General features: G+C 37.3%; 1 protein-coding gene across 6 annotated transcripts in view; it reads right to left on the bottom strand.

Annotated features, from left to right (window-relative positions):
- Nucleotides 1–13,230, bottom strand: part of TBCD (tubulin folding cofactor D) — a 292,421-nt gene that overhangs the window by 114,459 nt on the left and 164,732 nt on the right. For all 6 annotated transcript variants that reach the window (XR_006275752.1, XM_038372287.2, XM_043497516.1 and 3 more), the window contains exons 19-23: nucleotides 10,224–10,304; nucleotides 7,208–7,281; nucleotides 6,306–6,423; nucleotides 4,851–4,911; nucleotides 294–316 (exon numbers count right to left, since the gene is read on the bottom strand). Coding sequence is in view for 5 of the 6 variants with exons in the window: in XM_038372287.2 (XP_038228215.1) it covers nucleotides 294–316; nucleotides 4,851–4,911; nucleotides 6,306–6,423; nucleotides 7,208–7,281; nucleotides 10,224–10,304 (357 nt within the window). In the remaining variant the exon portion in view is untranslated. The remainder of the gene's footprint in view (nucleotides 1–293; nucleotides 317–4,850; nucleotides 4,912–6,305; nucleotides 6,424–7,207; nucleotides 7,282–10,223; nucleotides 10,305–13,230) is intronic.

Raw genomic sequence — 13,230 nt, 5'->3', positions numbered from 1 at the left:
ATAGCATCAAATGCAGTTCTCACCACCTTTTAATTAGGATTGACCACATAACATGCATCAACAATCCCAATTCCAGCTCAACAACACTGTTTTAGTAAGAACAAAGTCCTAGGTATGGGCAGAGTCAAAAAGAATTTGAGTTTTCCCTCCAGTGAATTGAGGTTCTAAGGTATATTAGATGTAACATACCTATGTTACTCAACTTTAAAAAGCTGAATTTCAAATATTTATTGGGTCTAAACAATATTAATTGCCACAATGGAAAACAATGGTTTTGGGTTCAAATTTCTTACCTGTACAACTGACGACTGCAAAGCTGTAATAAAACAGATGAAAACATTTGATTTATAAATTGAGCCTTTTCCCCCCCAGCCTAATGTGATTCTTGTGTAATACATATTATGTAACAAAAGTGTTTCTTTAGGACTTGGGAATTCAAAAGGCATAAATTAAAAAAAAATAAAACAATATTACTCTTTCACAGAACTAATTTTCAAAAAAAACAAACTTTAGAAATCCCGTCAGAATTCATACTCAAAGCAAACAAATATAGTTCACTATTACCATCATTCCACAATCTGCATTTACTTCTGCATTTATACTGGCAGCTAAGTGCACTTTTTTTAAACATTTACCTTCAAAAATTTGGTCTTTTTAAATAAAGACTCCACAGTGCAGAGTTTGAAAGAACACGGGAAAAAAAAAACTCTGCTCCAAATAGCTTACAAGGAATAAGTGGAAACCGACAGGAGCGCACAAGAAAACAATACTAAACAGCATGACAGGCTGTGGTCTCATCACACTCATAACCACTGCCAAGTTTTTTGTAGGCATCACAGCAAAGGAGAGTTTTAAGGAGGGATCAGAAGGAGGACAATGAGGTGGCTTCATAGACTTTTATGGGCAGTAATTCCCATGCATGAGGGGCAGCATGCAAGGAAGTACAAAGGTGTTTGTTTGAAAATTTAATATGCAGGCAATAAAGGCTGGTCGTATTAGCTGATCGGAGGTAGGAATTGACACCTCAAAGCATATGAGAGATGATAAATAGCATGTAATTAGGCTGTGAAATGTGCTTAAAGTAAAAACAAACATCTTACATTTGATGCAATGGAGAAAGGGTAGCAAGAGGAGTGATGAAAAGAGAGGGTGAAAGCGATGAGCTAGGGAAGTGATTTTTGCAGGAGCATTTCAAATGGATGCGAGTAGGACAAAATTACATTTGTCAAGGCCAGGGAAGAGAATGTTGTAAAATGATTAGAGCCTGGATTACATTAATGCTGTGTGGATGGACAGGAAAGGCCATATCCTAGAGATGTTATGCAGAAAGAATCTACAAGATTTAGACACAGCCTGGATGCGAGGATCTAGAGAGAGGCCTATGCTGAAGATCAAAAAAGGAGGGCAGGGGGAGGGCTTACAGGGAAGATTAGGAGATCTGTTTTAGCCACGCTTAGCTTGAGCTAGTAGCTGGACATCCATGAGATGTCAAAAAGTCAGGCCAAGATTTTAGAACCAGGAAAAAAGTGAGTCCCGGAAGCAAAGGAGGACAAGATTTCAATAAGAAGAGCATGGTTGATTATGTCAAAGCAGCTGACAAGTTAAAGAAAAATAAGTCATTAGAGACTTTGGTAATAGCCATTTTAATTAAATACAAGGGACAGAAACCAGATTTGGAGAGGGTCTAGGAAGGAAGTGAAGGAAAACAACTCATTCAGTGAACTTAAGGAAGAAGGAAGATGGGGCAATAATTGCAAAATCAAATGGGGTCACAGGTGGATTTTCCTTAAGATAGGAGAGACTAAAGCATGCTTGTGTTGTGAGGGGAAAGAATGACTAGAGTCAGAGATTAAAGAGAAGGGCAAGGAAGGGGATGAGAGTGGTTGCAAGGGAGGTGAGGAGATTGGATAGGATCACTGGAGTAAATGGAGGAGGTTGAGGAGGAGAGCAAATTAGAAACAAGAAGAGTGGAGAGGAAAGGCAAGAGGTGAGAGAGAAGGGAGAAGTTTATGTGGTATTTTGCAGATATTTTTCTTGAAGAAGTGAGAATCTGTGCAGAGAGAGAAGTGGAGGCAGGAGGGCACTAGGGTGCAAGGAGGGAATCAAAGGTGGTGAAATGGCAGCTGAAATTTCACAGGATTCAGTTAGGATAAAGAAGTAGAGTTGCTTAATTAGGAAGACGGCAGATGTCAAAGTGGAGAACACAAATGTGTAGTGAAGTCAGTCAGCATGATCACAGGATTCCCGCCAGACACACTCAGCAGTGAAAAGAAAAGGAGTACTTGTGGCACCTTAGAGAACAACAAATTTATTAGAGCATAAGCTTTCGTGAGCTACAGCTCACTTCATCGGATGCATCTGGTGGAAAAAACAGAGGGGGAGATTTATATACACACACAGAGAACATGAAACAATGGGTTTATCATACACACTGTAAGGAGAGTGATCACTTACGATAAGCCATCACCAGCAGTGGGGCGGGGGGGGGGGGGGAAGGAAGGAGGAAAACCTTTCATGGTGACAAGCAAGGTATGCTAATTCCAGCAGTTAACAAGAATATCTGAGGAACAGTGGGTGGTGGGGTGGGGTGGGGGGGAGAAATAACATGGGGAAATAGTTTTACTTTGAGTAATGACTCATCCATTCCCAGTCTCTATTCAAGCCTAAGTTAATTGTATCCAGTTTGCAAATTAATTCCAATTCAGCAGTCTCTCATTGGAGTCTGTTTTTGAAGCTTTTTTGTTGAAAGATAGCCACTCTTAGGTCTGTAATCAAGTGACCAGAGAGATTGAAGTGTTCTCCAACTGGTTTTTGAATGTTATAATTCTTGACGTCTGATTTGTGTTCATTCATTCTTTTACGTAGAGACTGTCCAGTTTGGCCAATGTACATGGCAGAGGGGCATTGCTGGCACATGATGGCATATATCACATTGGTAGATGCACAGGTGAACGAGCCTCTGATATTGTGGCTGATGTGATTAGGCCCTATGATGGTATCCCCTGAATAGATATGTGGACAGAGTTGGCAATGGGCTTTGTTGCAAGGATAGGTTCCTGGGTTAGTGGTTCTGTTGTGTGGTGTGTGGTTGCTGGTGAGTATTTGCTTCAGGTTGCAGGGCTGTCTGTAAGCAAGGACTGGCCTTTCTCCCAAGATCTGTGAGAGTGATGGGTCGTCCTTCAGGATAGGTTGTAGATCCTTGATGATGCGTTGGAGAGGTTTTAGTTGGGGGCTGAAGGTGATGGGTAGTGCGTTCTGTTATTTTCTTTGTTGGGCCTGTCCTGTAGTAGGTGACTTCTGGGTACTCTTCTGGCTCTGTCAATCTGTTTCTTCACTTCAGCAGGTGGGTATTGTAGTTGTAGGAATGCATGATAGAGATCTTGTAGGTGTTTGTCTCTGTCTGAGGGGTTGGAGCAAATGCGGTTATATCGTAGAGCTTGGCTGTAGACAATGGATCGAGTGGTATGAGCTGGATGAAAGCTAGAGGCATGTAGGTAGGAATAGCGGTCAGTAGGTTTCCGATATAGGGTGGTGTTTATGTGACCATCGCTTATTAGCACTGTAGTGTCCAGGAAGTGGATCTCTTGTGTGGACTGGTCCAGGCTGAGGTTAATGGTGGGATGGAAATTGTTGAAATCATGGTGGAATTCCTCAAGGGCTTCTTTTCCATGGGTCCAGATGATGAAGATGTCATCAATGTAGCGCAAGTAGAGTAGGGGCATTAGGGGACGAGAGCTGAGGAAGCGTTGTTCTAAGTCAGCCATAAAAATGTTGGCATACTGTGGGGCCATGCGGGTATCCATCGCAGTGCCGCTGATTTGAAGGTATACATTGTCCCCAAATGTGAAATAGTTATGGGTGAGGACAAAGTCACAAAGTTCAGCCACCAGGTTAGCCGTGACATTATCGGGGATACTGTTCCTGACGGCTTGTAGTCCATCTTTGTGTGGAATGTTGGTGTAGAGGGCTTCTACATCCATAGTGGCTAGGATGGTGTTTTTAGGAAGATCACCAATTGTAACATTCAAAAACCAGTTGGAGAACACTTCAATCTCTCTGGTCACTCGATTACAGACCTAAGAGTGGCTATCCTTCAACAAAAAAGCTTCAAAAACAGACGCCAAGGAGAGACTGCTGAATTGGAATTAATTTGCAAATTGGATACAATTAACTTAGGCTTGAATAGAGACTGGGAATGGATGAGTCATTACACAAAGTAAAACTATTTCCCCATGTTATTTCTCCCCCCCACCCCACCCCACCACCCACTGTTCCTCAGATATTCTTGTTAACTGCTGGAATTAGCATACCTTGCTTAAAGAAAAGGAGTACTTGTGGCACCTTAGAGACTAACAAATTTATTAGAGCATAAGCTTTCGTGAGCTACAGCTCACTTGTCACCATGAAAGGTTTTCTCCTTCCTTCTCCCCCCCCCCCCCCCCGCTGGTGATGGCTTATCTTAAGTGATCACTCTCCTTACAGTGTGTATGATAAATCCATTGTTTCATGTTCTCTGTGTGTGTATATAAATCTCCCCTCTGTTTTTTCCACCAAATGCATCCGATGAAGTGAGCTGTAGCTCACGAAAGCTTATGCTCTAATAAATTTGTTAGTCTCTAAGGTGCCACAAGTACTGCTTTTCTTTTTGCGAATACAGACTAACACGGCTGCTACTATGAAACTCAGCAGTGAGAGAGCAAAGGTGGAAGAAAAGGATGTCGGGAGGAGGTCAAACATTTGCAGGATTTGGGGGAATTTTTTAAAAGGAAAAAAACACCTTTCAACATCCTTTGTATAAAAATGAAACAACACATTTAAGATTCCAACAGCTATTTATACTTGGCACAAACCTCCCAATGGATCTGCTTAAGTCCCTCCAACGATTTTTCATTGAAATAATTTGTAACTGATCTGCAATGTTACAAAAAGATTTTAAGTCCAAACATGGCAATTTCCTGAATTTACACTCACCAGCCCCTGCCTCAACAGACATATGTTGCACTTTTAAAGTGACAGAAAAAACTTAAAAGTTTATGACTAAGTGATTCTCGGAACAAATGTGTAACATTCATTAATGTTCATTAAACGGGCTTAGGAAACATACAAACAGCCTATTTTCCAACAAGCACTCAAATATTATTTCTGCAGAATTATACAATAACATTTTTAACAGGATAAGGCTATATGTAATGACATAATTCTAACACTTTTCCAAAATTCCAAATTTCCAAAACTCAAAAAATTTCCAATTTTCCACTTTTCCAATATATATATTTTTTTACAAAACATACTTAGCTTCTATGTACAATCATTACATTAATAAAATAATTACATTAAGTAATGTTATACTGCTGACATGTACTTGTACATTATATAAGTACATTTATACATTATATAAGTACATGCACAAGTACTTTTCGTAACAGTGCATCTGAACAACTTCAGGAGTCAAAAAAGCAGACCTATTTACTACCTACTTACCTCTTGTTCCCCTGCCTAAGTTCAGCTCCCCTGGGATTCAAGAGTTAGCTTGGATGTCAGAGCTTTGGAAGAAATGAGACTAAAACTAAAACAAAATTCTGTAAATGCATTTGATTAATAAACATCTGAAGAATTTTACAGAATTTTGTTTCTTTACTTTTATTCAGATTTACATTCAAAGGCTGCACTATCCACTGCCTTGAATCCTGTGTAATTATTTATACCTATCAGTACAGAGTAAATTTAAAATGCTACTACTAATATGAGTGAGTGGCAAATTACAATTTGGTAGTGTTTTACAATCATTTTGCACAGGTGTACACAACACCCATTCCAATGAAGTCTGAAGAGAGTCAGTAACTCCACCAACTAATTTATGGCAATCATGGTGGATACATATGCTAAATTTAATATGTATAAACTGCATTTCTGGGCCAAAATTAAATAAGTGAAAAATTACATCAATCCAACTCAAATAGCAATGTGAGGGATTGTCTCACAGAAAAGAAGAAAAGATGCTTCATTCAGTAGTAGTCTGGCAAACTGTTGTGGTTAACCCATACTTGTGACAATGTCTTCTCTATTCTTGCTTGAGAGTGATAACAGGTGGTCTCACTTTTATGATTACTCGTGGATTTAGATAGGAGGTATATAACCTCACCAAGTAAAGCATGAAGGCTTGGCAGCACTGATGAAAACAAAAACAAATCACAATAGAAGAGAAGTTCTCTAAAATGGAGATTTTCATAATTATACTGGAGAGGTTTCTGAAAGATTATACATGAGAAAGAAACATGATAATTTAGATAATATTGTCTTTATACCTATTATTCTCTGCTGCTAGTTTGTACAGCGCATGGGTGATCTCAGCACAGGCAAGAATGGCCCCATGCCGAGTGTGTAAATCTGTGCCCACTGCTAATGGTAGCAGTCTTGGCAAAACTGCAAGAAATGAAATAAAACATAATAATTACATATTATATTACTACATGTAAACACTTCTGTCTAGAAATTAATGTGGAAAAATCATTTCTAGAAAAGTCATCTTAGAGAGATACAGAGCAAAAACATTTTTAGATCCCTAAATCTGAAAATCATTTTTAAAAATGGGAATAAGATTTGTCTGTTATCAAAATATACCAAGAATTTCCATTTCCACAGTTAGATTTTTCAGTTTGGTGTAACAAAAATGGTTCGCCACCCAAAGACACACTATGAGTAAACACTTCCTTTAGTTCTCTATTAGCCACATATTAAATGCATTGTATTTCATTTTATCTACCCTAACCACACATGTTAGAAAGATTTATACAAATCTGTAGCTTGCTAGCTGTTACATGTGCTAGTCGAGATATCTTTGGGTTTCAAGATGCTCTCAGACATTTCTTGATTTTTTTAGTTTATGCATAAAGTGGTTCTTCAGTTGCTTTAGAATGTTGTTGTAAAAACATTAGCCACTTTACATTTTGGAGTTGCTTAAAGCTGAACTTGAAAATTCTGCCGCCTTTTTCCCTCCCCAAATTCATAAATCTCACTGCAATTCATAAAAAGAAAGTTTTAACGCCATCAGAATTACAGCACCACTGTGAGAAAAATCTTGCTTAATCTCTTATTAAGCCATATTAACTTGTATTTTGTTTAAGTCTTGTTTGTTGGTAGGTTTTTGCTAGGTGCCCAGAGACACGATATGGGGTGCTACCTAAAACACATATATATTGCTACTCACCCACATTTGTCATATACTCAGGGACCTGTGGAGTGAGGTTATGCAGAGCCTTGGTTGACAGTTCTCGAACAACACTGTGGAGATTAAAGGAAGTTTTTTGTTCAGCTTCCATAAATCACTGTAGTATCAGTTATTAACTGCTGCTCTTCATAACAAAAGCAGTTACATATTATAAACCCCGTCCTGCAATCAGATCTGCACAGACCGACCCCTGCACAGCACAGAATCCTGCTGAATTCAATAGGCTCCATACAGGCCTAGTAATACACCCTTGTTTCAGGGCTTATTTCAGTACCTCAAGCTTCCACTATCTTTTCGTGTGTGAGAGAATTTAACATTTTTCCAGTGAAGAAATGTATTTCTGTTATTAAATGGAGGAATAAAAAATTAATCAGCTTCATATATATTGTTTGAATTATATATATTAGGACTCTCTTCAGTAAATACTGTATCCCATGCTATCCCACACACACTAAAAGACCCTCAGAGGGCACAAAAGGATAGAAATGTTGACTAAACTATAAGCTACACAATTATGTAAGAAACAAACATGCTCTGAAAAACCATGTTATGGAAATCCACAGTTGCCTTCCACAGATGAGAAATGTTTTACCTTCATTTTTAACATTGTTATTTTCTCTTGCTGATTACTATTCTTAATTCAGGGAGAGTCAAACTAACTTTTATAAAGAATACAGGCTAAATTATTTTTTTCTTAAGTGTAAGGAAATCAGAAAGAAAAAAGAAAAAAAATTTGTTGCTGCAGATGCTTTTTGTCATGGTCTAGCAAAATAAAAGGATAATTGTGGTCCCAGAGCAGCTAGACCATAGTTACAGCTTTTTTAATTTAAGTTTACAGGTACCTCATTCTTACTTCAAGTGTTGTTGGTTTTTATTTCTATTTTAAAAAAGAAAGAATATTGAAAAACCTAGTAAATAAGATTAGACTCATTTTAAAATAAGTTTATCTAACAGCTCACAAACTCAATAAGATTAATCACAAAAGCTCTGTGTAACATGTATATTATCAAATATACATTTTCATCACATCGAGCAATACCAATAATTATTACAAGTTGATGAATGCTGAGGGGGAAGTTTCTGTAAGTCAAAGGAAATCCAACATACACCAGACATGTACAAACTATTATGGCTTCACTTATGCGTGTCATTCTATTTGCAAAATAACATTTAGCAGACTATTTTGTGCAATCATTCTAGAAGAATGAACACCTGCGTTTGTTTGTTTTTTAAATATAATAGGTCAAATATCAGAAATCTTAATTAAAAAAATATCGTCCATTGGTTCCAAGATCAAAGGTTCCATTCCAGTCAACATATTTTGTGCAATATACTTTTAAAAATACTACTTTACCTGGAAATTAATCAACTAGTTTACTCCTCAGAATTGATTTACACTGGGATTTCAAAAGGAGCCTAGAAGAGTAACGTACCCAACTCCAATTGAAAATCCTTAGGCTTTTCTGAAAGTTCAAGCCTTAAAATACACCCTCACAATTATCTAACAGAAGTTTTTTATTAGTCTACTTCTAACATTTCTTGATTCTGCAAGACTTACAACATAGTGAAATTACAATAGAAAGGACAAACTTTTGAATTCTGAGAGTCCTACACAGACACATGTATGAACAAACATTTAAACAATGTGAACTTAAACAAAACCGTGACTAAAGCAATAAGTCTCACAAAGAGATGAATGGGTGCTTTGTTTTTCCCCTTCATTTCTCCATGCCAGAATGAGAGATTTTAAACAGAACTCTGTTTAGAATTCCTGAAGGTAAATTACCATTAAAAAAATGTTTCTGATAGTTCATTCAAATATCCAATCCAGTTGAGAGTTGTCATGTAAAAAAGCACAGCTACAGCGTATGACTATATTTCCACATCACAAATAAAGATACCACTCAATGTTATGGAATACGGCATTTCCCAAACACTAGTGGCCCAAACCAGGTAGCCTGCAGTTAGCTCTTGGCTACATGAATAAAAACTTACTGCTGAAAGAGACAAAGGGAGAGGAAAAACAAAACAAATATGGATGGTAGCACCTCAGGCCTCATCCCATATCTGTCAGGAACATCATCATGAGCAATAAAAATAGTTTATAATAGTGTTTCATCACATTTGCTTTATACATACACATTTCAATTTGCATGCAACAATGAATATAACTACATTTATCTTCACGTATTAAGTCTACTTAATTAACAATAATTATATGGCAATGATGTTTACACTCAGATATACTATGTAATGTATTAAATAATGTGTTTTATTCACCTCCTAAAATTAGGTTTAAAATGTCACGAAAACTAAAAATATGTTTTAAGTGAAGCTTTCCAACAGTGGGGAGGTACCCACATCCACCTCCCTGCTATTGAAAAAAATCAGAAGTGTTGGAATAATTTCATTATGTTCACGCAATCCATGATGTCATTACAGAGGGGCCAAATTTCAGTGCTCTTGTGACTCCATGAGTAAGTGCGAGTGCTCTTCATGCCCCGCTAGAAAGTTTTGAAGCCCCTCCCCACATTGAGAACCACTGATGTAAGCCATTGCCTGCCCAATCAAATACATTAGCAATTCTAAAATGTTAACGTTTCTTTTTTTAAATGTTATCATTCATGGAAAAGAGTTATTACAAATGTCCAAGATTAAAAAGGAGCACAAATCTGCTAATACTTTTAAAAACAATTTTCAAAGGGGCCTGTTTTATTAAAAAAATAATTACCATAATATGGTTTTTAGAAGTTTTAAGGAATACGATTCAGTTCCTTAGTCCCTGATTCAGGAAAACATAACTAGCATTTGTAAGCCCCAGCACAATGGAATCTGATCCTGATCGAGGCTTCTAGTTCCTACCACCATACAGATAAGAACAAATAGACAACTACCACCCTCTCCCTTTAAAGAAAGATAACCAAAGAGTTCTCAAAAGTAAAATTTACAGAAAATTTGACTTCCAGATAATATAAGTTACACGTTTGAAACATACCCATCCCAATGGTTGATCTTCATGTTAACCAGGTGGTCAATCATTGATTGTGTATACTCAGGAAAACTAGCAATGTACACACTGAAAAAGAAATAAGTATATCCATATATATAAGAGTACAGAATGTATATCAGTTTGAATTTTGGCACATACAGTAGAACCTCAGAGTTATGAACACCTTGGGAATGGAGGTTGTTCGTAACTCAAATATTCATAACTGAACAAAATGCTATGGTTGTTCTTTCAAAAGTTTACAATTTGAACATTGACTTAAATGCTGCTTTTAACCATCTTCATTTAAATTAAACAAGCACAGAAACAGTTTCCTCACCTTGTCAATTAAAAAATCCCAAAAACATTCCTTTTATTTTTTTTAGCACAGTACTGTATGGTACTGGTGCCTCAAGGTATATTTCCAGTTCCAAATGAGGTGTGTGGTTGACTTGTCAGTTGGTAACTCTGGTGTTCGTAACTCTGAGGTTCTACTGTACTGCTTTGAAGATTTTGACCCCATTTGCTTTTAATGCAACAACAAAAAAACCTTCAAAAAATGTACTACCCATTTGTCTATTAAAAGGGGTACATAAAAACATGATATTCCAGATTATGTAACATTCATTGTTAATATTTACAGTATTTTTGTAAACTATTTTGAAATCAGTGAAAACCATTGTATACACATATAAAGAATTATATGATCAATAAATACTAGTAAAAATAAACTGCTTGTAGATTTTACTGTTTAAATCCAATGATTAATACATTCTACATTTATAATTATTTTCAAGATTAGATTGGGGAAAAGTGCTTTTTTTGCAAGTATATAGTACAGTATTATTATACTATATTGGCATAGTATGTGCATTATCCCCCTCTAGTGCTGGTGTACATGGAGGACAGTGTATTATTACTATGAGTTACTCCATTAGCTCAAGTGACAGATCTGTGCAGTGGATCTAAAGGTCCTAACTCTACTGCTGACCCACATAGGTGTTAAAAAAGCAAGCTGAAAACACGAACTCCATCATGTGGCATCATGTTGACACCCACATACCTCCACACCTCTTCAGGTCTGTCCACCTCCACATTCCCGTTCCACTGGTTTCAGTTCCAGTCCTTTGCCCAGTCAATTCCAGTTCCCCAAGCTCCTCATCTGACTGATGTCAGTCCCCGCACCCTACCTACGGACTCCTATTCTCCAATCCCTATTCTCCTACCTGGGTACCAGTCTCCTGGCCCAGCCATTCCCAATCTCCTATTGCCCAGTCCCACTCTCCCTGACCAGCCAGGCCCCATCTCTTTGTTTAGGCAATCTCAGTTTCCTTGCCTAGCCAGTCTCAGACGCCCATCTATCCCAACTCCCAGTTCAGATACCCAGATCCAGCATGATCTGCATTTCACAGCTGCAATTGCTCATTCCTGGGCTGGAACACACCCAATGCTGACGGAATGTTTGGGGAATTAGCTGCTAAAATCTACTAAGTACATATGAGCTGTGATTTTGTAAAGGCTTATTAACTTGGCCAAATTTGGGCAGATTTTCACTGGAATGGCAAAAGGTACATCTCTGATACAAAACCCTGCCCCACCCCTCCCACAGCCAAATTTTAAGTGCCTGCTCTAAAACATAGGTACATCAGAGCTTCTTAAAGACAAGATCACCACATTTTTTTTAAATGGACAAAACACCATTTTTCATTGTTCTCAGAAATGGCTGAACCACTACTACTGAAATTTAAAAAAAAAAAAAAAAAAAGTCAGCCTGAGGTAGAAATTCAGCATAGAAAATTTTAGCCCAAAATAGTTAAGTTTAGCAAAGTAATAAGAAATTGAAAATAGGGTCTTTATTGGAAGTGTTGGGCAACTTTAATAATATGCAGGGCTACCAGTCCATCTAATAATAATGTGGCAATAGCCATACAACTTTTTATATATGATATTGTACCTCTGAAATATGTCTTCATTAATGAAAATAGTCAAATGCAGAAAATTATTTCTATCAGTTCAAAGGCATAGAACAATAAACATCCAGAGTCAGAACTTTATTAATGCTATGCTTGCTCAAAGGAAGCAATGTACAGACTTTTACATCTATACACAGTCCCTTTATAGTTAATGGGAATTTATGCAGGCATAAGTGTCATGTGACAGACCTCTGAAGGGCTCAGATTCTAAATCAGAATTATGGACTCTGTACACCATGTTACTGCTTTTTAAAACTACCTAAGAAATTATACTTAAGCAATCAAGGAGAGAGGCCCCGTCAGAGAGGTCCATTCTTCCATCCATAATGTAATGGTGCATATTTTCTGTATAGACAATATACCTATCCCCTTGTGCTTTGATGCCATTCACACAAAGAATTAAGGAAGTAATGAAGTAGTGACCCAATTAATTACAGCTCAGATGGGATGACACACACTTCAGGAACAAAATCTTGATTAAGAATAGTGAATATGGTTTCAAGGAATCACACTTAGTAACGAGGTGAAATTCCTTTTAAAGTGATCAGTGCAGCAGAAATTAAGGAAAGAAAAGAGCAGCCACAGGATCTAGAGTGAGCTGGGAAATAGTTTATCATCTTTGTAACCAGGCAAAATAAAGCAGGACGTGTTAATTTAGAATATTTTTGCCCTTAAGCAAAAGAAACATTTTTATCATGTATGCTTAACACCATACTGAAAGTTACAATGAAAAAGAGAGCTGAACCAGAGAGCATGGAAGAAAAGACAACAGAATAGGCATCAACAAAATAAAACAAAAAGTGAAGAGAAACAAACTTCTCACTACCCCAAGCCAAATCTACTACTTCTTTTAAAGCTGTGTACATTTTTAAAGTAGTAGGCCGTATGCTCTGCGGGTACAAATTGGCGCAGTTCCACAGACTTCAGAGAATATGACCAATTGCATTTCCCTAGTTTGGTTTGGTTGAAGATTGCTTATATCCCCCAACTAGCCTATGTGTAAAAAAAGGATGTGGAATAGGAAAAGGAAAGAGAAGGGATAA

Source organism: Dermochelys coriacea, chromosome 14 (assembly GCF_009764565.3).
Source record: "Dermochelys coriacea isolate rDerCor1 chromosome 14, rDerCor1.pri.v4, whole genome shotgun sequence".
Lineage (NCBI taxonomy): Eukaryota > Metazoa > Chordata > Testudines > Dermochelyidae > Dermochelys > Dermochelys coriacea.
This window is presented reverse-complemented; position numbering and strand designations above follow the sequence as displayed.